This window comes from Danaus plexippus, chromosome 10, assembly GCF_018135715.1.
Source record: "Danaus plexippus chromosome 10, MEX_DaPlex, whole genome shotgun sequence".
NCBI lineage: Eukaryota > Metazoa > Arthropoda > Insecta > Lepidoptera > Nymphalidae > Danaus > Danaus plexippus.
The window spans coordinates 4,945,549-4,968,334 of NC_083543.1; the positions used below are offsets into that span (position 1 = coordinate 4,945,549).

At 31.9% G+C, this 22,786-nt stretch overlaps 1 protein-coding gene across 2 annotated transcripts; it reads left to right on the forward strand.

The window, feature by feature from the left end:
• The first annotated feature begins 1,917 nt into the window (after positions 1 to 1,917).
• On the forward strand, positions 1,918 to 20,860 carry LOC116766732 (nuclear factor NF-kappa-B p110 subunit). Of its 2 annotated transcripts, none has more exons than XM_061521471.1 (22): positions 1,918 to 2,288; positions 2,492 to 2,634; positions 4,595 to 4,740; positions 5,018 to 5,123; positions 6,345 to 6,477; positions 6,733 to 6,837; positions 9,269 to 9,380; positions 9,560 to 9,738; positions 9,913 to 9,965; positions 10,043 to 10,126; positions 10,700 to 10,937; positions 11,094 to 11,122; positions 11,202 to 11,267; positions 12,405 to 12,530; positions 13,162 to 13,271; positions 13,794 to 13,969; positions 14,700 to 14,837; positions 16,463 to 16,643; positions 18,720 to 18,831; positions 19,246 to 19,407; positions 19,774 to 19,944; positions 20,145 to 20,860. In XM_061521471.1, the coding sequence occupies exons 1-22, from the start codon at positions 2,135 to 2,137 to the stop codon at positions 20,262 to 20,264; spliced, it is 2,844 nt and encodes a 947-aa protein (XP_061377455.1). In that variant the 5' UTR covers positions 1,918 to 2,134; the 3' UTR covers positions 20,265 to 20,860. The 2 variants fall into 2 exon arrangements, with proteins under 2 accessions (XP_061377455.1, XP_032512699.2); XM_032656808.2 differs by having other exon boundaries at positions 16,463 to 16,635; positions 18,721 to 18,831.
• Positions 20,861 to 22,786: the final 1,926 nt, after the last annotated feature.

Consider the following 22,786-nt stretch of genomic DNA (forward strand, 5'->3'; position numbering starts at 1 on the left):
ATAATTTTTACACACCGTTTGAAATTCGGTGAGTTCGGTTATCTAAAATTGCTTACACCAAAATTTTTTTTTAATATGACTTTAGCTGGTGGTTGACTTTGAAATAGTTCTGGGATAAAATATGTTGTTAAATAGATGGTGAATGGACTTGTAAAGTCGTTTCATAAGTATAGGTATAACATGTTAATGGAAGGAGTCTTCAAGAACATCTCAGTCATAAGTATATACTGATTCAAAAACCTCAACAGATTTTGAACATGACTAATAAGTTTCAATGTGAACAAAGCACATTTTTATCATAATTTTTTTTTTTGTTACGGTTGTAACTTCTTGGTTGACTGTTTTTTTTACTACAGTTGTTATAACTATGTATTGCAATTTGCTACAATAGATATTGAAAATGTATTAAAACCATTGTCATTATCTAATTGCCATTTGCTCCGTCAAAAAATATATATTGAAAAAAGAATGCTGGAACATTTATAAAATTTTTAAGAAAGTATGAATTATATCTTAATAAGCTTTTAAACTTTATTTTCTTTTACCAACTTTGACATATTTATTAGCGCTAATATTCTGTTTGTTTTTTATTTAATTATAATCGTTTTTTAATTATTGTGTAAATGTTTTTTAATTTTTTATTTTATGATCAATTAGATACTATTAATAAGTAATAACATAATTAGTGTACATTAGGGACTATCACTAGTTTTTATTGTTTTTTTTTTTTTAGTAACAAATATACGTCATATATATGTAAAATTGTATTATATATATTACAAATATAAACATAAGACTTTCATCTTATCTTCCCATGACTGTGATTACTACAAAATGATCGAACCCAAAGGTTAAATACATAGCTACCTATTACTTGTTATCTAAGAAAGATAGGTAGGTAGGAAGTATAAAATTTTGTTTTAATGTAGGAAATTAAAATTCAGATGATTAATATTTTATTATAACTAAAGATTTTGAAGGAAAGAAATAAAACTTTTTAATTAAAATACCATGCCTTCTGTAAATCAGAATAATAACGATTTTTGCAATAAGTTAAGTCAATTTATCAAGAACAGTTACTATACTTACAATCTGATTTTAATACGTATGATTTAATAGTAAAAAGTTCAGTTTATTCAAGCAACTAGGCTCATAATAAATAATATTCAAAATATTAGTATATCATACAAAATAAATTTTTAAAAGTTTCAATAATAAAGAAACTATAAACTAATCAATACAGAATATTACCAAACAGGAATAGTAATATTACTTTTGTATTTGGAAACTGCAATAGTTACAAATATACCAGTCAGTTAATTCAGAATCAAAAATAATTATATTAATTACCAAAGTAGAATATACATATATACATGTAAAGGCAGAGTTCGGGGAATTTTGTGACTCAACTTTATTTGCTACGCAGGATTGGTTCTTCCCCGAGCGTGTTGTCGTCATTTTTAGATTTCTGTACTACACATGTATATTATTACATATATAAAGTTATGCACATTGCAACCATTCGACTGACAATGAAATGTCAGTGTTACCATGTCGATTTTTACTGCAATTCGGGGTAATTCACTAACTTTTCTGTTGCAAATTTAATGTTTAAGATTCTTGAAATACCTACATATATTTCTTTATTAATAGTTTTCTCAAAAAAAGAGTAGTCATTGATTACAAATTCATAAAAATTATGGAAAGACAAAGGCCATTATAAAATAAATGTCTTTTTAATGGTTTTCGTATTTTAGAAGTGTAAAACATAATAATAACTTTTTTCTTTTGGATTACTTATTTTTAAATTAAAAAATTAATTCTTTTTTTAATATTTTATGCTATTCATTGCAAAATATTTTTATTTAGTTAGCAACACTTGAAGAAAATTAGTTGATAGTTTTGTACCTTATAGTACTTGAAAGATCCAAGACGAACTTCATAATTGTTCATTGACACCAAAGCAGTGAAAAGTTGTGTTTATAATTCATTTTATTATTAATTAAATATCAGAGTCACTCAGTGTAGTTGTAAATAAACATAGTATTAAATAAATAATAGGAATTCATAAAATAAGTGAGAAAAAAAAGTGTCTTTAAACCTTGTTGCAATTTTTGCAAATTATTATAAAACAATGTCTACAAGTGAGCAAGATGTAAGCGATTCCAATTTGGAATCGCCGTTTTCGCAATCTGATTCACCGTACAGTTCGCCGTCTCATCAGGTTCCACAGCTAGCCAATATAATTTCAGACTTATCATGTGCCGAAAATACAAATATGCCAAAAGGTAAACAGAAAAAAAACTTTTTATAATCTCTTTGTCTTTCATATTTGTTATCTTAGGTATCTCTTGTTATTAAATTTATTGGATTTAGGTAGTTTATTTGCATTAAAATATGGGTAATCAAGATCTATATCTCATTTGATGCAAACATTAAGAAACTTTGAATAGATATGTCATCATAACATTAAAATAAACCATTGTTGTAGGCAATATGCCATATCTCAGTATTGTGGAACAACCGCAGAACCACTTTAGATTCCGATACAAAAGTGAAATGATTGGAACGCATGGTTGTCTGTTGGGAAAGTCCTATGCCACAAGTAAATCCAAATCACATCCAACTGTTGAGGTAAGTGCTATTTATATGATAAATTAAATAAAATAATAGTTGTTCTTAGGGTTCACATATTATTTTCAACCAAATGTTTCTCAGCCATTAAACTGTTTGGTGAAAATCAGCAATATGGAATATGATTATAGTAGATATTTTTGTTACCACCATGATATTTTCATGAGAGTACAAATTGTTTTTATTTACAATGACACATTGGAATGAATAATTCACAGTAAATTTTATAAAGAAGTGGGAAAGTACATACAATAAACCTTACCTGCTTTTTAAACCTGTTTAAGCAATTATTGCTCTATGCAATTATCCAATTATTATGTGTATTTAGTAAATATTCTCCCAGCAGTTTTTAATATACTGAAATTGTTCCATTTATTTATTAACATAATATAAATGCTATAAATAATACATCTATGTATGTCTTTTTAATTATTAAAAAATACATATACTTTTAACGTAAAAAAAATTTCTAAAGTACATGTGCTGAATAGAGATTGCAATATTGTAAAATATACTAAGCTCTAGTCAGATTTGGAAACCATAAACTAATATTGTAACAGCTTTCATATTCTGAATCCAGTAACCGGATTAAGTGTTAGTATTTTATTTTAGAATAATAGCACTGAGAAGACTAGATAAAAGCAAATTGATTTTTCTATTGTACTCAAAGGCTATGTTTGGTTTTGCTTTCAAAAATCATTTTTAGTACAATTAACACAATTCACTTCCCAAAATCCCATTTTCAAAATTTCCTTTTTGGAAAAAAAATTTACTTCATTTGGTTACAGAGCTTTGAAAATTGTGTTAAACTTGATATTTATATCACAAATTCCCAAAATTTTATGGCATTGGTGTTTTATTTAACATATACCAGTCTCGTCTGCCCGTGATCACAGTTGCTGCAAAGTAACCGAAACGTCGGGATTATGTAGTTTTTTAAATAATAAAATCCGCGTAGTATATCCGAATTATACTAGTTTCATTTAAATGAATAAAACTCGCGAAAATCTTAGATCTCATTATATACCTTTCCCAGTAAATTAGGAAAAGTTTAATTATATTATGTTTTTAAAGTAATGAGTGTCAATATAAAATGAAAATTAGTGGAAAAGTACTGGAAATTTTAATCTTTTATTATTATCATTTTCAGTTATCATTTCCATAGTTTATTATTGTACTTATATATACTATTAATACTCTTTTTTAATTAGGTCATCAATTTTGATTAAATACTATATATATCTATTTGACAAAAAAAAAAATTGTTGCCTGATTGCAACTATGTGTTTTTATAAGGCAAAATTCACATGTGTACTACATATTTCAACAATGTAAGCATTTAGTTGAAAAAAATAATCAGCCCTATAATATGTCCGACAAAAAAACATACTTTCTCTTTAGTCATAATTTTTTATAGTAACAAAACCCAGTCTCCTAGTCCACAACTTTGCATTGTCAAACCAAACTGAATATGTTTCCAATTTTTTAATTTTATTTCTTTGCATATAAATACTATTGAAGTTACAATATAAACAAAAAACTTGCTATTGTTCGTTTTCTTTTTGATGATGAATCAAACTCGTGGTGGGTAGGTTTTTTACTTATGAAAATAAAAAAATATTTATGACAATTTACAAAAATTTTTAAGTATTATAAGTTTGACATTGATGCCGGTGTGTGTGCTCGTGTGGAGAGTTTGTGCTTGTGTGTGTGTGTCTGTTGTGTACGTACAAATACATTATTTGTCACGGCTTTATAGCTTTCAAACGGTTCGATCGATTTCCATGTTTATTATTCATTGCATGACAATAAATGCGTGGGCTTTTTACATCTGAATAATATATAGAAGTAATCTTTATAACAGATGAATGCTTATTACATTAATAAATGATAAGGAAAACTAGTTGACGTCAAGTACTCATGTGTTCTAGCTTTTTGTATATTAAATGTTTTATTCCAGCTAAGAAACTATACTGGGAGGGCGCTTGTAAGATGTAGGTTAGCTAGGCATGATTCTGCTGATGAACATCCTCATAAATTACTAGAGGAAGATCAGGATAGAGACGTCCATAGCTGGTTACCGGAAAAAGGAAGCTATCGAGTTGCGTAAGCAATTTTTTATCATCCTCAAATATTAGCAGAATATAATACCTATATAGTTTATACTACGTATGGTACACGTTTCCGAACGGATGTCAAAAATTAATTTAATTTAATCTTCCACATTGTTGTATAATATCCACTGGTCTTTAACTCTTAGTGAAGTATCTCCTTAGTATCTTTTTAAATATATTTCATCACATCGAATAATAAATATTACCTTATCAAAAGTTATTATTGATAAATATGTATCTATTTTCTTTGTTTATCATTTTATCAACAGATTTAGGGGAATGGGTATAATACACACGGCGAAAAAAGATGTTCCCGCACTATTATACAAAAGATACGCCTCAGAGAAACCAGAAACGGCCTTTAATGAAAATAAGGTAATTAATAATGTATGGTTAACCGTTTTTTATTTGTATTTGACTTAAAAAGGTAGAATATTTAAAACATTTATAGGAAAAATATTAATATATTTTTTAAATATAGTCTATTAAAAAAATCGTTTACTGTTTTTTTTTGTGCTACTAGGACTTTTTATTGCTGTTTATGATAGATAAGACTTGAGCGTTTTTAAATTGAAAATACGTTTCTATATAGATTATTTTTTATATTTATATTTCGTAAACAAAAGCCCTGCAACAAACTTGCTTTGATACTTATATCAAAACCAATGAACTAAACATAATTGCTTATAATATCCGATAAAAACTATAAACATCCGGAATTTAAGAGATTAAATAGTTGATGTTCTTGCGAATTAATAACCTTGACGCAATACTTACTCATTGTATGCATTAGCCACAACTAACCAACCATACATTATCTGTATCTATTTGCGATAAAATATATTTCACACGAATTACTCCCTTTGTGCATTATACATTATACAACAAATAGCTTTTATATCGATTATCAATAATTTTTTTTTGAAACAAAATTGTATCTCCAAATATGGAGACGAATATTATACTGCTGATAATGGAGATTTTTAAAACGATAAATACGTGAATATTTTCATATGTATTAAATTCAGTTTGTAATTTTTTTTCTATTTCCTAGAATACGCATTGTCAGATATTAAGGGGTAATCGTATTTGGCTTTACGAGATGATGGGATTCGTTTGGGTCGATTTGCATTCTCCTATAAAGTATATATCGTGATACCTCTTCACAAATATAAAAAACTAATTCCATACCGAACCATACAAAAAATAATACAGAATAAGCAATTAAAGAAATAAACGAACATATTATATAAACAATAAAGGTCTACAATAACGAAACGTTAAAAAAAATTATTATATTTCAATGTATTATAATAAATTTTAAAAATTATGATTACCACTTCCTTAGCGAAGTATCGAATTAATACTCTACGGCGTTTTGAGAAGGTGTTAGTCGTGAACTCATTTTAGTATTATTTATAAACAAAACGTTGAAGTGTAAAGCATAAGTATATAATAGTTTAGGCGGCAAATGCAAGCGTCACTTCAATACAAGCGCACGTGAAGGTCAGTCGACTAACAAAGCCGTTATGTGTTTTGAATTTGGAATGTTTATGTGCAATAGATTCGGTGTCTTATATTTTTATTATTTCATAGCTAAGATTGAAATGCGAGAACGAGGCGAAGAATATTAATTTGAATATAGTCAGATTGAAGTTCAGCGCTCACGATCCAAACACCGATGCTGAAATTTGTCCGCCAGTTTACTCAGAGTGGATACATAATATGAGTGAGTTTTTATATGTAATATCAAGCAAAACTTTGCTTTTGTTATTATTTTAATTATATTTTATAGTTATATTGTGAATCAGACTTAGTTGGCCACAAAGACTGGATTAATGTTCCGATAGTTTCATACAGAGTTTTCTAAACGATTTTAAGGTATCCTTAAAAGAAAATGTAGCTTGAGTTTTTCTCGCGTATGTACTCATGAGACTTTCATTGACTATCACACTTATTAATATTGATTTATAATTTGCAACAGAGAGTGCAGCAACAAATGATCTTAAGATCTGTCGTATGAGCCGCTGTTACGGCCGACCGAAAGGCAAAGAGGACGTCTTCATATTTGTTGAAAAAGTAAATAAGAGTAAGTTTAAATTTAATTTACTTTAATTTATAATATGTATTTCATTCAAACCACTCATCCATCCTGTGACATGCAAATCTTATATAATTATGGAAATGTTTGTAATAAAACCGTTAAGAAAATCTAGGATGATGAGTCGCGTTCAATAATTAAGTATCTGGTTCAAAATAAATACATTTGTTAAAAGTTTTGACATCTCGTATTATAAAAATGGCTTACATATGACTTTTGTACTTTTTACTAAAGGATAGTTTAATGAAAATATACTTCTATTAAATTCCATACAGATAATACATAGTTAATATAAATGATGTAGAAATACTGGAAGTCTTTGTGTATTAAGCTATCGTGATTTGACTGTAGTCAATGACTCGTATATATATATTATTATTTAAAAAAAAAATCCCTCTACATTGTTGTAATGTTAATAAAGGAAGTTTTATTTTCAAGCACTGATATAACACAATTACAATATTGACACGTATTTATTTAATACATTTTTGTAAAGTATAATTGTAGTTAATTTGTGCGTCAGTTAGCGGATATGCCTTATCACCTCGCCAGAATCTCACACTAACACATTTTGTTAATTTTCTCTAAATAATGTTAACTGTGTTGCAAATGTTATAACATATACAACAATTAAGTTGTTTGCGTGTAAAATTTTCATATATTTTACACTTAAAAATCTTTGAAAGTGTTAATAAAAATGCCAATAAAATTTATTTAGCGAGCAATTATATAGAACTCCATTTTGAGTACTAGTTTGAGGTGTTGTTGATAAGAATATCAGTGCCCTTATCACACACTTGCAAAGTTAAAATAAAACAGACAGTTTCCACTTTTATAGTCATAGAATTTTTGTACGCTAAGGTGGTAGAGCCTAGTTGTGATCTAGTTACTACAGCAAGAACATGGGCTAACTCGATTGTGGAAGTACCACCCTCTCATAGAAGATCGGCATGAAGTAGCCTTTAATGGCTGCGTTTCGTCCGATGTGTGAGAGAGACGGTTGTTTTTTCCCTTTTCCCATCCATGCCTCTCCTTGTTCTACAATCAAGATCGGCAACCGTTGACTACCTTCCATCGAGTAATCCGTCCGCTCGTTTGCCACTTTTGCTCGTTTGATATAAAAAATAGTTTATATTATCAAGTGCAAAGATTTGAGTACGAAAAACTGGTACCTGTCTGTGGTCGGTTTGATAATGCAAATTCATGTTAAGGTTATTACGAATATACCTCAAAACTCTCGGTTTATAGCTATACGAGGAAAAAAAAACAGAAACGCTTTAAATTATATTTTTTTTGTAACTAACATTAAATTAAGGACGGAGAAAAAAAAGCAAAAAGTACCTCTTAAGATTTTTTTTGGTATACATGATGGAAACGCACTTTTCAAGAATCGATTTTATCGTTCATATACAAAGGTTAGAAATGTATGTGTTAAAAACACTTAAACGTAATAAATCAACCTCTTGAATTAATCTTGTTAGAAAATTTAAAGTAATATAAATTTGTCTCAATAGTAATAATTCTTAGAAACGTTTGAAGGACTTGTAATCTAAAATACATAGATAAAGATAGCTCATGAGTTTATTTAGTTATTTCTTTAAAGTATTAAATTGTACATAATTTTACATCAAGACCTAGTAATCTTTGAACCGATTTGAAATATTTTCTTTTTATTCCATTAAAATAAAGAATTTTTTTTGATAAACCGTTGATATCGTTAGAGAAGATTGTATGTGTACAGCGAATCTCCATATTTGCTATGGGCTATGTTTAATAAAATTTATTCACATTAAACTAAAATCTTAAAAGATTTTTAGCCGATTTTATTTTTACTATTTTCAGTGTCGTAATGTTCAAATATTCTCGTACTAGCTTTTGTCCGCGACTCTGTCCGAATAAACATCAGAGGTGTACTCTGAAGATAACCTAATATAAGACATATTAGATTGATAAAATTCTTTGGCAAATAATTAATTATTAGGTACCAAGTCTAATCACATACACAATAACAATAATAACAAAAAGATACACATTTAACGCCGTTGCTTTCTTGAGACGACTTAATAATTTTTTTGAACATTAAAGTGGGCATTGTGACTAAACAATGATAGTTAGATATATTCTCTCGCTGTCCTGCTTTTTCTAGATTTTAAAGAGACCTACAGAGCCGTAGTTCATGATTTTGTTGTATTGCCAATAGTTTTTGCGGCGTACGCTAGATAGATTTTACACCTCTGGCTACAAAGTAGCAATTTTCTAGTGGATCTCTAATTTTTTAAAATAATATGTAATTTCTAGCGTTTCTCGATAAATATACTATCCAACGCTGAATGAATTTTTCAAATCGGACCCGTTGTTCCTGAGATTAGCGTGTTCAAACAAACAGTTGGTTAGTTTCTTACTATGTATTATTTTACAGAAAACATAATGATAAAATTCTTCGAACTGGACAAATATGGAGAAAGGGTTTGGTCTAAAATGGCGACTTTCTTGCAGAGCGACGTACACCACCAATACGGCATTGTATTCAGGTACTTATTGCCTTTAATTATATTTTTATTTAGATATATAAATATATTATAATTCACTTTCCTAATATCGTTTCATTAGAAAATTTCATAACCATTGAATGTTTATATCAAATTACACTCGTCGTTTTTATTTGTTACACTATTATTTTAATATATAATACTCGTATAATGTGTTATAGGACACCAGAATACCATAACTTACATATTACGTCAGATGTGAAGGTATTCATAGAATTGGTTAGACCGAGCGACGGCAGGACCAGCGAACCAAAGGAGTTCACATACAAAGCTGAAACTATATATATACAGAATAAAAAAAGGAAAGCTAACTCATCATTCTCCTCTATAGGAAGTTCAGGTTCAGATTAATATTATTAATGACTTTACTAAGAATACTTTTCTCTCCTCATATATTTTTCCATTGCAAACATGATTATATAAGTTCCGCAGAATATTATGTGTAGTAATTTTTACTTGATTCTTTATTAAATACAAATTATTTTATATATTTCAATATTTATTTTTTTTGTAGGTAGTTCAATAAAAAGTGTCAGTGACCTGCCAACAACTGTAGAGTATGCTAATGTGAGTTTATAAATATATATACTTTAATTTTAATATATTTTTTTGTATGAAGTTAATTTTTTATTTTTATATTTCAGCAATTCGGAGAATTTAATAATATGACTAACAATGGCATTGAAGTAATGGACCATCCGCCGGTTGCGCCGATGTACCATTTCAAAGTAAGTCAAAATAATAGTATTCTATTAGTCTACTAGTCTACATATATATACCACTTCTACCAAACTGGATTACATAATACCAGATTATGATTATGAATTTTATACAATATGGATGTTAACTATTTTTCGGAAATGCTTTTATTTAAAAGATTGCCTCTTTTTAACCAAAAAAAAAGTTATTAAAAATTATCAGAACTTTCGATGTTATAGTAATAAGGAGTAATTTTGAATTTTCCCGCTTGAACATTCTAACAAGTCACGTGACTGTCGTGACGTCACTAACCACTAAACATTGGTCGCGATCATAGAGCATAATAATATATTGGGGATTCGTAACTGTATGGTGTGCCTATTACAATATACATCCATTAATATATACATTTAAATCAAAATTTACAAATCAACCATATCAAATAATAAAATCTTGTTTGCTCATGACAAGAAAATCAAAGAGTTTTGCTTTCTATAAACTACGATCAGAGCTGTGCTGCGCAACTAGTTAATAATTATTTTTTGCCTCACTGCTTTAATCCTAAATGTTAAATGTTTTGATAGATACTAAACTCATTTCAGGTACCCCAAAACCAAATAGCCCCAACAGAGGAGTCGATGATGGCGGATGCCCTATTGCACTCGTATGTGGGTTCCAATCCCGTACAGTCCAAGGCTATGAGTCCTCTCCTCAGTCAGCCGAACGTGCCCGAACCCCCCGTACTACAGCTCCACTCGTCTGAATTGGACCGAGTTCTTGAACAAGACATTGATTTACTTAGTGAAGACAAAAAACGATTTTTCAGTACTGATCTCGGAGGTGCGTTTTGTATCGTATGATAACACGCCAAGCTCATATATTTAATGGATGTTTGATTTTAAAAGAATTTTACTTTTGCTACATGACGTTGATTTAAAAAATAATAAAAATTTTAAATAAATATATATAACTAAATATTGCTTTTGTAAATTACAGATTACTTCGAACAATATGACGGCGTTGAGGTATATATAGTTTTTATTTGTATACATTATCGTTTTAAAGTACGCACATAAAAATAATAGTTAATTATTAATCTTTCAGCGCAGCACGATGGAATGGATCAAGTCATCAATGATGGTCGCCGATTCTGCAAAACGAAGCGAAAAGGTATTTAAGTATCCAGATTTTATTTCTTTCTATTTTATATACATTTTTAGAACTAGTACTAGCACATTCAAAACAAAGAGGTTCCAACGAAAGAAGATAAAAAATGTAAACATTCTTACCTAGGATCATCATAGTTTTTATTAATTACCCAGAAACCCGGAAGTAGTTAGCTCAGAATGAGTAACATAATTCAATGGACTGGTTTTCAAATGATGTTAAATTTTATGGAAAAATTAAACAAGTGGGACACTCTACTGTGCAGTAAAATAATAGATAATAATATCACGTTTACTGTGCCGACTGCGTGTCTGCGCGCTTCCAAACCTGCCCCCTGCCGGGCTCCATGTGTCTCGTACCCCGCGCACACCCTTCCAACAGCCAAGGTCATACCCTCCAGCCCCGACCAGCGTCGCACGCGCCACTCGGACCTTAGTGTTCGATAAAACATCAGATTTAACACCTCTCGACCTTTACTTGTGGGGTCATGTCAGAGACTCGGTGTACCAGTCGGAAGTCGCAACCACAAACTGAGCATGATTTAAAAAATAAAATTGAAAGTTCATTCAAGGCGTAAAAACAAATACGTATATTCTTGAATGCTTAAAGCGAAATATGCGCAAGCGCGCTCGTTTGTGTATTAGGGGATTATTTTACTCTTTACAAATTAAAAAAAAGGCTCTTTTATCTAAGTAGACGTCTATTGTTTCATATTTGAACCCTCATAAAAATTGTTTACGACCCCAGTAAAGAGCATGAGATAAATAAAAATACTTAAGTGTAATAAATACTGTTAATAGTGTGATGGAAAATGTATCCACAACTTATTCATTGAACATGGTTTCTTGTTACTAATATCATTGCGACACGAACCGGCCACTAACAGCATCGCGTGTAACATCCGCGGACGCGTGTGTGTGTGTGTGGCCGTGACCATATTTTCACGGAGAAATCGGGACAGTTGTAAATGCTTGTAATTTTGACAGTTTTTTATGACGTCCTTTGAAAACCAGTGCATTGAAGTATGTTACTCATTCTGAGCAAACTACTTTCCGGTTTGCATAATACAATCACGTTGTATATTGAAAGATAACGATAATTTAAGATAAATTTATTAAAGACATATTTTATATTTTAAAGAACACAAAGTACAAGGAATTATTGAAGTCGGAGGTAAAAGATGAACCGAAAAGCAATGTCATAAGAAAACCACCAAGTGAGTACTCCGCGCTCTATAAGGCGGAAGACGGAGTCGAAGTTCAGAAAGTAAGTAATTGACAGTTATATTTGGTGAGTGCTAGATTTCCTTCCACATTTTACTATAACAAAAATCCCTATATTGCAGATTTAATAGTTTTTAACAGCAATCAAACTTTTCACCCTTTAATTCGTGTCACTGCATGCAAATAAAACATGTCGCCACAGCTATCCGCTCATTTTCATATAAAAATGTACAAACATACAGGAAAAAAATGCCATGAAAGTAGTGATCTATTAAAAAAAGGTCATTTTCACAGGAAAAATATACAAATGCCATTTATATAACTTGGTTATAAACTTTTATATACTTGATGGTATTGTAACGATATCGATAAAAGCAGTTTCGTTAATATTTGTCATTTTTTTTGTAATAAATCATTATGTTTAAGATAATCATCGTCATATAAAAACGTTGTTTTTAAAACTCGTAAGCTTTAATCATATTTTGTAAAAAAAAAATATATATTTTTTTTTTAATAAACCAAAAACTTTTGAATCGTGCATTTGTTTTCCTTAATATGTCCATACCTAATCTATAAGTTCAACAAAAGTAAGTGTAAATTACACTAATAATATGTCTTGTAGTCTGCGTTTGCGTTACACAATCAAGTTTTATAAATGGCTTGTGTATTTATAGCTCATCAAGGAACTCTGTGAAATGATGAGAAACAAGGACGGTATCAAGAAGCAGGATGTGAGAAGCAAGTTGGACAGGCTCTTGGAGATGAGACTGTCCAATGGTGACACGTGAGTACATAATAATATACTTTGTAGCAGCACAAAACATCCTGTATAAGATATAGTTAAAGTTTAGCAGAACGCCTGTATAACTACTTTTATCTATGCGTGTACCGGAACAACTTTTATAACATTTGGTAACAAATAAAACAACGACACAGGTCATTTCGTAAAACGAGGACGAATGGAATATAACCGAAAATTATGATAACTATTCAATGCCAACTGTTTGACGCCCTACGGAACCCTGCGGTATATTTATTTAGGTCGTCCCTGTATATATATATCTATGTTATGCATACGAAAGCGGCAACATTTTGATCTAATATGTATTACCATTTAAAGACATAAATTGTTCTTTCAAATGATATTTTATGATAGAGATGAATGATTAATTAAAATATGTTCTAAATTGTATATATATATTATTATTAATTAAAACTAAAAATATATATACTTTCTTTAACATGATTATAGGTGTTTTGTGTGTTTTCTTTGTGCTTGAGATTTACATATAACTATTCGTTACAGTTTTCTCCACCTGACCCTGAGCAGTAATCAGCCGAGCTTGGAATATATTGTGAAGTTGATTTATAACATGAAGATGACTAAGTTATTGAACTTGAAGAACAACCAAATGCAGACTGTACTGCATCTGGCTATTATCAATGATTCGCCGAAATTAGTCTCTTTCCTTATATCGAAAGGTAAAAAATCTTTTAATACATAGTAGATCTTTTAATACATCTACGTGGTAGAGCCTAGCTGTGATCTAGTTACTGCAGCTCGAACATGGACTGGCTCGACCTGGGAAAAGTGCCACCCTCTCATAGAAGATCGGCTTGAAGTAGCATTAATGGCCGCGTTTCGTCCAATGAGTGCGAGAGACGGATGCTCTTCAATTTCTTTCCCTTTGCCATCTTTTCCTCCCCCTCTTCCCCAATAACGAGTGGGAGCCCATATGCAAATCTACGCTGCGGAATTCCATGGGCGACGGTACTACCTCCATCACGTAGGCCGTCTGCTCGGTTGCCCCCTTTAACATAAAAAAACTCATTAATAATTGCCCCTATAAACTTTTTTCTCTCTATTATAAAATATTTTTTCTAAAATGTTTACATCATTATAAAAAAAAAGCGAACATGAACAGTTTAGAAGAAGAATAGTTTTACAAAGTTTATTAAATATTATTAAATAATAATAATAACTTTTAAATTCAAGATAAAACAGTTAATTTTTGAACTGACATTTATTATATATCTTATTCTTACTAAAGAAAGAATTAATAATTATGTTAATTCTAAAAAAGGTTCATGTCACTGATGTCATGAAGTTATTATATATACTATGCTATACAAGTTGTTTCTTATATGGTAATTGTACTATAAAAGTAGTTAGCGACTTGTTAGATCTTATGCAATAATAATAATATCACAGGTTGTGATCCCATGGAGGAAGACAATGAAGGGAATAATGCACTGCATTATGCTGTCATATGTCAGACTTGCCTCGGACCGCTATTGGAATCCATCAAGAATAATAACATCAGTTACGATATAGACGCTTACAACAATGGTGAGTTATAATTGTTAATATATTTACTATATAGTATAAGACACTAAAGTCGCAATTAAGTGTTAACTTATATATAAAAAGATACGAATCTGATACTTTTAACTTAATCAGTTTTTCGATTTATTTACAATTTTTATCTTGTGTCGTTGGCTAATGTATAATAATAATACATAATAATAATAGCCTTTATTAACAATCTAAATAAATTATTTACAATCTGTTAAATTCTGATACCGGTGGATCATTTTGCCTTAGCATATGCCTCCCCCAAGTCTTTACACGATTCACGATCGTGGGCTCTCCTTCGCCATATTGTACCTGCGGCTGCTTTCAAGTCCTCGTCCCATCTTTTGGAGGGTCTTCCTCTGGTTCTTTTGCCCTCTCTAGGGTACCCTCTCTCTACCATTCATCCGTTTGATTTGCCCATTTGTTTATATTGCCCCTAGTTAGATGGCCCACCCATTTTATTTTCAGTTTATTAGTGGTGTAGGACACATCTGTGACCTTTGTTTTTTACCTGAAAACATTTAAGTTGATTTTGTCACTTTTCTTGGCATTTAGCACACCCCTTTCCATGTTGTGTTGGCAAGTTTGTAATTTTTTAGTGTTGTTTAGTATCAAAGCCCAAGCCTGGCACCCATAAGTCATCATGGGAAGTATGCAGGTGTTGTATACTTTGCTTTTTATCTTCATTGGTAATGATTTGTTTTTTATAATCTCTTTCAGCCTCCAGTAACGTTTCCAAGCAGTATCTACTCTGTTCTGTACTTCTTTTGATGTATCATTTGTTGGAGAAATGATGTGTTATTCAGTATCTGTATTCATGTACATACTCTATTTGCTCCTCGTTGATTAATATGGCAGTTTTTGATCGGTTCGTCATCAGTTTAGTTTTAGTCAGATTGGTTTGCAAGCATACTTCTTTGCTTTCATCTATAAGTTCATTGAGCATATTTTGTAGTTGGTCTGGGTTGTCTGAAATTATTATGAGGTCATCCGCGAATCTAACAAGAGGACGGCACGACCTTGGGGAAACCGACTTGAATGAAATTTCGTGTAGTGGTAGTATCCCATATGGGTACTACCACTGTAAAATATTTCCGTCCAATGCCCAGTAGGAGCTGAGAAAAACGCATACAAAGTTTAGCTTGCACTTTATGTATAAGTTACATTAATCGGTGCGCCGAGCGTGCTGAGGCGTAAGCGGTAATGTTCTAGACTCGTAGTCCCGTCTGTGCGGGTTCGAGTTCAGCTAGCTGACTTTTTTTTCCTTAATTAATTAAATACTCTATATAAATTATTTATCCTATCAGTTTGATTTAGGATCAGTACATTTTAACATAAATTCAAAAACATCTTCGATGTAATAAAAAAAATTAACAAACCTTCATTTATTTAACTATATAAAATTTGAAGTTTTCGCGTTTCATGAATACTAATAATATATTAAAAAGCGGGATTAAAGCGATCACGTGTTAATTACCTTGCTTGATATTTTAGCAGCTAACATAGGCCGTAGTCACAAACTGACTCAAGCGATAACACATTATGTTGGGGAGAATCACTCCTCGTGTTTTAATATAATAAATTTATATAATCCCATAAACTTAATGTATCATTTACAGAGAAACAGACAGCTTTACATCTATCGTCGGTGTACGGTTGTCGTAAGAGCGCGACCTTGTTGTTGTCTGCTGGCGCGAAATGGGACGCTCGCGATGGAGACGGCCGTACAGCCCTCCACCTCGCCGTACTCGACGACTGTTTACCAGTCGCAAATGAACTGCTAGAGAAGCCGGTTAGTATGATAAGGAAATGAAATAATACGTGGGCGAATACGCTAGACACCTCATGAGTCCTGCGGTATAGTGGAGGGGGGACTTTACAGGGCTGGACGCACAAGAGATATTTTATATTTATAAATCTCCGGATAACTATGTTAAAATTTGTTTCAATATAACTATAGGGTTTTCCATTAAGGGCGCTTGATCTTTGAAATGCAAAAAAAATACATGTAGGAAAGATATTTGCGAATTTGCGAAATTTATTTGAAAGGTCTATCGACCCCATTATGTATGGAATATGACATCATTCAAATGACCGCCACGGCTTCGGTTGGTGGCGCGCACACGAAAGGTCCAATTTTCGATGACTCTGGCGCACAAATCGGGCTGTATTTGATCGATGGCGTGGCGTATGTTGACTTTGAGGGCATCGGTGGTTTGCGGCTTGTTGGCATAGACCTGCGACTTAAGAAAACCCCACAAGAAAAAGTCCAGCGGGGTCAAATCGCACGATCTCGGTGGCCAGTTCACGTCGCCTCCGCGCGAGATGACCATGTCCAGAAATTGCTCGTGCAGAACTTCCATCGTAGCGTGTGCTGTGTGGCACGTAGCGCCGTCCTGTTGAAACCACATGTTGTCCAGATCCATATTCTCGATTTCAGGCCAAAAGAAGTTGGTTATCATCGACCGGTATCGCTCACCATTGACGGTGACGGCCCGCCTCCGACGACACGCCTCCGGCCCAAAATCCGCACCAAACAGTCACTTTCTGCGGGTGCATTGCCACTTGGTGAACCTCGTGTGGATTGGTCTCGTCCCAAATACGGCAATTTTGCTTGTTGACATAGCCATTCATCCAAAAATGCGCCTCGTCGCTGAAGATGATTTTTTTGCCAAAATCGGCGTCAACTTCCAACTGCTCTAATGCCCAGTCAGCGAACACACGGCGCTGTCTATGGTCATTAACCTTGAGCTCTTGGGTCAGCTGGATCTTGTACGGGTGCAGGCTCAAGTCACAACGCAAAATTCGCCAAGTTGTCGTCTGCGAAAGGCCGAGTTCCTGTGCGCGACGCGGAATTGACTGCCGCGGGTTTTCGAGGACACTGTCGCGCACAGCGGCGATATTCTCGGCAGATCTCGCGTTACGTTGACGCACGGGAACCGGCTGATTGTTAACTGACCCGGTTGACTCGAATTTGTCCACCAATCGACGGATAGTCGACTCGGCAGGACGATCATCGCGACCGTAAAACGGGCGAAGTGCGCGGAACGTTGCTCGAACTGAAGACCCATTTTCATAAAACAATTTTATGATTTGCACGTGCTGCTCGACACTGTAACCTGCCATGGTGGTTTGGGAGGACGGAATGAATATAACACACTGCATTTGACAGCTGTCACTCAAACAACATGGCCGCAATCAGCTGTCAAAGTTCAAGCGTCCCTATTGGAAAACCCCATAATATATTTTTTGGCTATCCACAAATGTAATATACATCTAAAATCATTTAAAAAAAATGTGAATATTATTGACTTTAAATATTTTTGTTATACCGTGTAAATGCTCGATATTATTTTTATTTCCTTTTCGTCTAAGAAAAAATACAATTTCTTTTTGTCTTTCGTGATATTGTCAAACCCGTCTTGGGATATTTTACTTTGTGTGATTTAAAAACAAGCTCTCCCGAATAATGAATTCATATAGCTGTGGTCTATCTCCCCCAAACGCAAGGACTACACATACACTTATAATGTCGGTCAAACCTATTCTAAAATTCCACATAAGGCTTCACAGTTGACAGACACATCCAAAGAACTTAACATTTTCTTACACCTCAACCCCATTCAAAACCTAATGCTCATCTTTTTAAAACTTATTTACATATTAATACTCCTTTAGAATAACTTATACTACAATATGACATCACTCAAAGCTTTCAAGCACAGAAACCCTATGAAAGCCTTACTTCATCCAAACTCACTGTTATCTCACATCTAGATAGCACTGAGGAATCAATTAATTAATTATTTTCTTAAATCAAAACCTTCATAGTCTTATGAAGTACATTTTATATGATTATTGTCGTATTTTAATTCAGGTGGATGTAGACGCCTTGGATGGAAAAGGCTACACAGCGCTACAGATAGCCTGCGATAGTGTGATCAGAGAAAACACCTTAGAGATTGTGAAACTTTTACTAGACAAGAAGGTAATATTTGCTCCATGTTTGAGAAAATATGTTTTTTTATTCAGAATATGGATATTTTTATAAATGAACCTTGAATTTCTTTGATGCATCTTAAAAAATAATCTTTAATTATATCTAATTCCTATTTTTTTAATATAATGTTCGAGGTACAGCTTCAGTCTTGATTTTTAATGTTCAGTGTTACTTCTAGTAATGTCTTACTAAATGGCTGAAGCCAGTATTTATTTATAGTTTTCAAATACAAGTTGATACTTAAATGTTGCCATTACAAAATTACTATGGTTCAGTATTATAATTAATTATAAAAATAATTCAAAGGATCATAGTATATTATAATTAGTATGGTACAGATGGCGCCACTTGTAATAAAATTGTGTCGTAAATTGTTTTTGATTTATTTTATCAAATTTACAGGCTGATCCCCTGAAACACGAAGAAAACAACCATTCCGCGTGGAGGCTGGCGCGAGATAAGCCACAACTAGCAAAACTTATGAGAAAATATATAAGTTCAGAAAAAAATATAGAAATTGATATCAAATCTGAGCCGGAGGACGACGACGACTCGGAAGAAAAGGTAACATTATTTGGTACTCACTAAGAGTGATTATTATATTTATAAAGTAAAACAACAAAATCGCAGGTAATCAAAGCTAAGGGGTTTCCTTTTATTTAAATTGTTATATGTAATTTTAATTCAATATGTACCCATCCTTTTCTATATTCATATCAACCAACACGATGTGTTATATTAAACGAAATTCCAGAAAATGTATTCATTACGTTCTTCCAAGAAATATATCCATACATCATCCTTAATTTTTTCCTATACACAATACATCCATTTTTTCCATAAACGCACACAAACACGCACACATATATATTATTTACTTTCAAATATTATTTCATAAGGAACAATTGTTTTTATTGTATGTGATTTCAGGATACAGAATCGGATCTTACAGCATTACCAATGTATATTGATCGGGTTGCAGTCTTACTGGATAATAATGGAGGCTGGAAGGAATTAATGGGAAGGCTTGATAAGGATTCCTATTACTCCTGGTATAAAGCCACTGACAGTCCCGCAAGAACACTCTTGAACCATCTTAAGGTACTAATAGACGTTATATTTGCTAACATTTTGAAATTTTCATCTGAAAAATGGAGAAAATCAAGACAAAACGATCATTGTGTGATAAATTTATAAAGATTAATTATATGCTATATATTTATTCTATTACAAAAACGTAAATACATAACAGAATTACCTTATTGCTATAAGATTTCACTAAAAATAAATATAAATTACAGGGTTGGAATGAGGGTGTGTCTTCAAAGTCTTTGGCATTGTTGTTGGATGACATCGGACAACATGAAGCAGCAACTATTATTAAAGCCTGTATCGATGAACCAAATAAAAACCTTAAGTGATTTAGACATAGACAGATAGATAGATAGATAGATAGATAGATATACTATATTTTGTTATATGCCCCAATAAGTAAATTAGGTATGAAATGTTATATAAGAAAATTACAAAAAGTTAACATTACTGTTAGTAAACAATTACTTCCAGGTAAAATTTTGTGTTAAAAAACAAATGGAAGATAGAAATACGATGATTGGAATTGTTACTGTTACTTATGATTTAATTTTAAGAATAAAATACTTGGATATGGTCCTCAAAATTATATAATTTAAAAATGTTAATGATTTGAGAGTCATAATATAAGTTTTATCACTTATGAAGAAACAATCACTGAAAATCGGCTGAAACAGCTGAAAGGTCATTACTGTGATATCTGAAAAGTTGACAGATATAACATTAATGTGCTTTTCATTTGTCGTAATATATATTGTCCAATTGTAAGACATAGTCTTACAATGAATTAATGAAGAGTTTCATTTTATTTTAAGCGCCATCTAGTGACGAATTTTGAAAATGTTAGGATCTAAGATCCCTCCAATATGTTGGAGAAACTTGTAATGCTTTTATATTTCGTGTTAATAGATATTTGAATGTTTTTTTATGAATTATGATCCAGACATTTATATAAGTGACTTGAAATAAATGTTTTTTTTATTATTTAATGAAAGGGAATAATGTACTGTGTTAAGTCCTATAGATCTTAGTGTTTTGCTTAGTATGGCATGTTAAACATTCAAAACACGACAAAAAAATAGCTTCAGTTATTCGGCGAGAAATATTATTCAGGAAGTAAATAATGGAAATGTTTGTCAATAAACAAAACACATTGTTTCACATCAGCGGCTCTTATTGGTGTGATTTACGAACGTTATTGAATTCCAAATCGGCTGTGTATATTGAATTCGAAAACATTGATTTTTTTTATGTATCATAATATATATATATATATATATTTTAAATTCCAATGCTTTGGTTTTCCTACACAGTTCCGTTGCTATATATTTATTTCCTCCCATAAATGCTCTTGATGGAATTAAACTTTCCATAATCTGATTCACTCTACTATAAAACTTTTCTACTGCCTTTTTAATATCGTTGTCACTGAGCTCCCAAATCCCGGTACCAATATTTTTTCTTTGTTTCTCAATTAATTAAATAGTTTGCTCGATGATTTGATGAAGAATATGACTTCTTGGTCTTGAGAGAGTAGCAACTGAAACTATATCTGAAGGAGGCACAGGATCATGAGTATCTTTCGGTATCGGTAATGAGAACACATGTGAAATTCACCTATTAACAGCAGCCAGTAGGTAATATTTGTTCCAGTATTTTGTCCTGCGGTACAATCAAATTTATAAACGCACATCCTTAATAGTTAATTGATATACGAGTACGAGTGAGTCTTCAGCGGGATTCTAAATACGTTAATTGTTTTTATAAGTAATTGATCATGGCTTCCAAAAAATATAATCTCTAAATAGTAAAATATCAAGTTAATATTTAATAATTACGTCCGTAATATAATTTAAAAAGATCGGTTTTTATGCTGATCGCATTAGATGATTAGAAGACTGGAAACCAACCGCTAAAAGTAATATTATTATCCGATGTTACTGACCGATCAGCAGCTGACGGCGTGTGTAGGCAAATATCACGATTAATAGCAAGCAATGAGTCACCAATGTGAAACGTCGGTCATATGAAGTTTTAAATAGTGGCGGTTATTTATATTTTATATGATGTAACAAATTTTTACATTTAATTACACTAAAACTTGTATGAGTTTTTTTTATGTGAAAAATGGCAAACGAGCAGACGGCCTACTTTGGTGAGCAGTACTCACCGCCGCCCATGGACATCCGCAACAGAGATGTTGCGGATGCGTTGCCAACGTTGCCAACCTAGTTTAGGAAGATGGAGAGGTGGGAATAAGAAAATGACAGGAAAGAGTGGGAACAGGAAAAGGGCAACCGGCTCTCTCGCTCATCGGACCAAACGCAGCCATTTAAGACCAATTCACGCCGATTTTCAGTGAGAGGGTGATACTTCCCCGGTCGAGCCAGCCCATGTTTGATCTGTAGTTACTTGACCACAGCTAGGCTCTACCACCTACAAAAGTATATGTGAAAGCTTGTATTGGAAACTGATATTAACATTCTGTTTAATTATTTTAATACATTTGATATTAGTCTCCAAAATATATAAAATTAATTAACAAAAGAAACATATTGGATCACTTTCGCGAAAATTCTAACACATTATTAGTCGTAAAATTTTAGAAAATGTAGATGGTCTATCATTAATTTTTGAAATATTGTAAGTAATCAGTGCCCGGAGTGGCTTTGTAAGATGTTTATGACTTTCAGTCTCCTATATCAATTATTTCAAAAGTAATACCTGATTAGTGATTACCTCATACTTGATGACTTTTTTAACGTCGGTCTGTTATAGCACTGACAATTTATTTTTAATGAATAATATTGTAACATATTGAATATCTCACTCTTCAAACTGCTAAAACTCT

Bases quoted from the DNA above. Each gene is read 5' to 3' on its own strand.
- LOC116766732 (XM_061521471.1), top strand. From the start codon at position 2,135: ATGTCTACAAGTGAGCAAGATGTAAGCGATTCCAATTTGGAATCGCCG. The intron at 9,381-9,559 runs GTACTTATTGCC...AATGTGTTATAG, and splicing joins CAATACGGCATTGTATTCAG to GACACCAGAATACCATAACT. The intron at 9,966-10,042 runs GTGAGTTTATAA...TTTATATTTCAG, and splicing joins CAACTGTAGAGTATGCTAAT to CAATTCGGAGAATTTAATAA.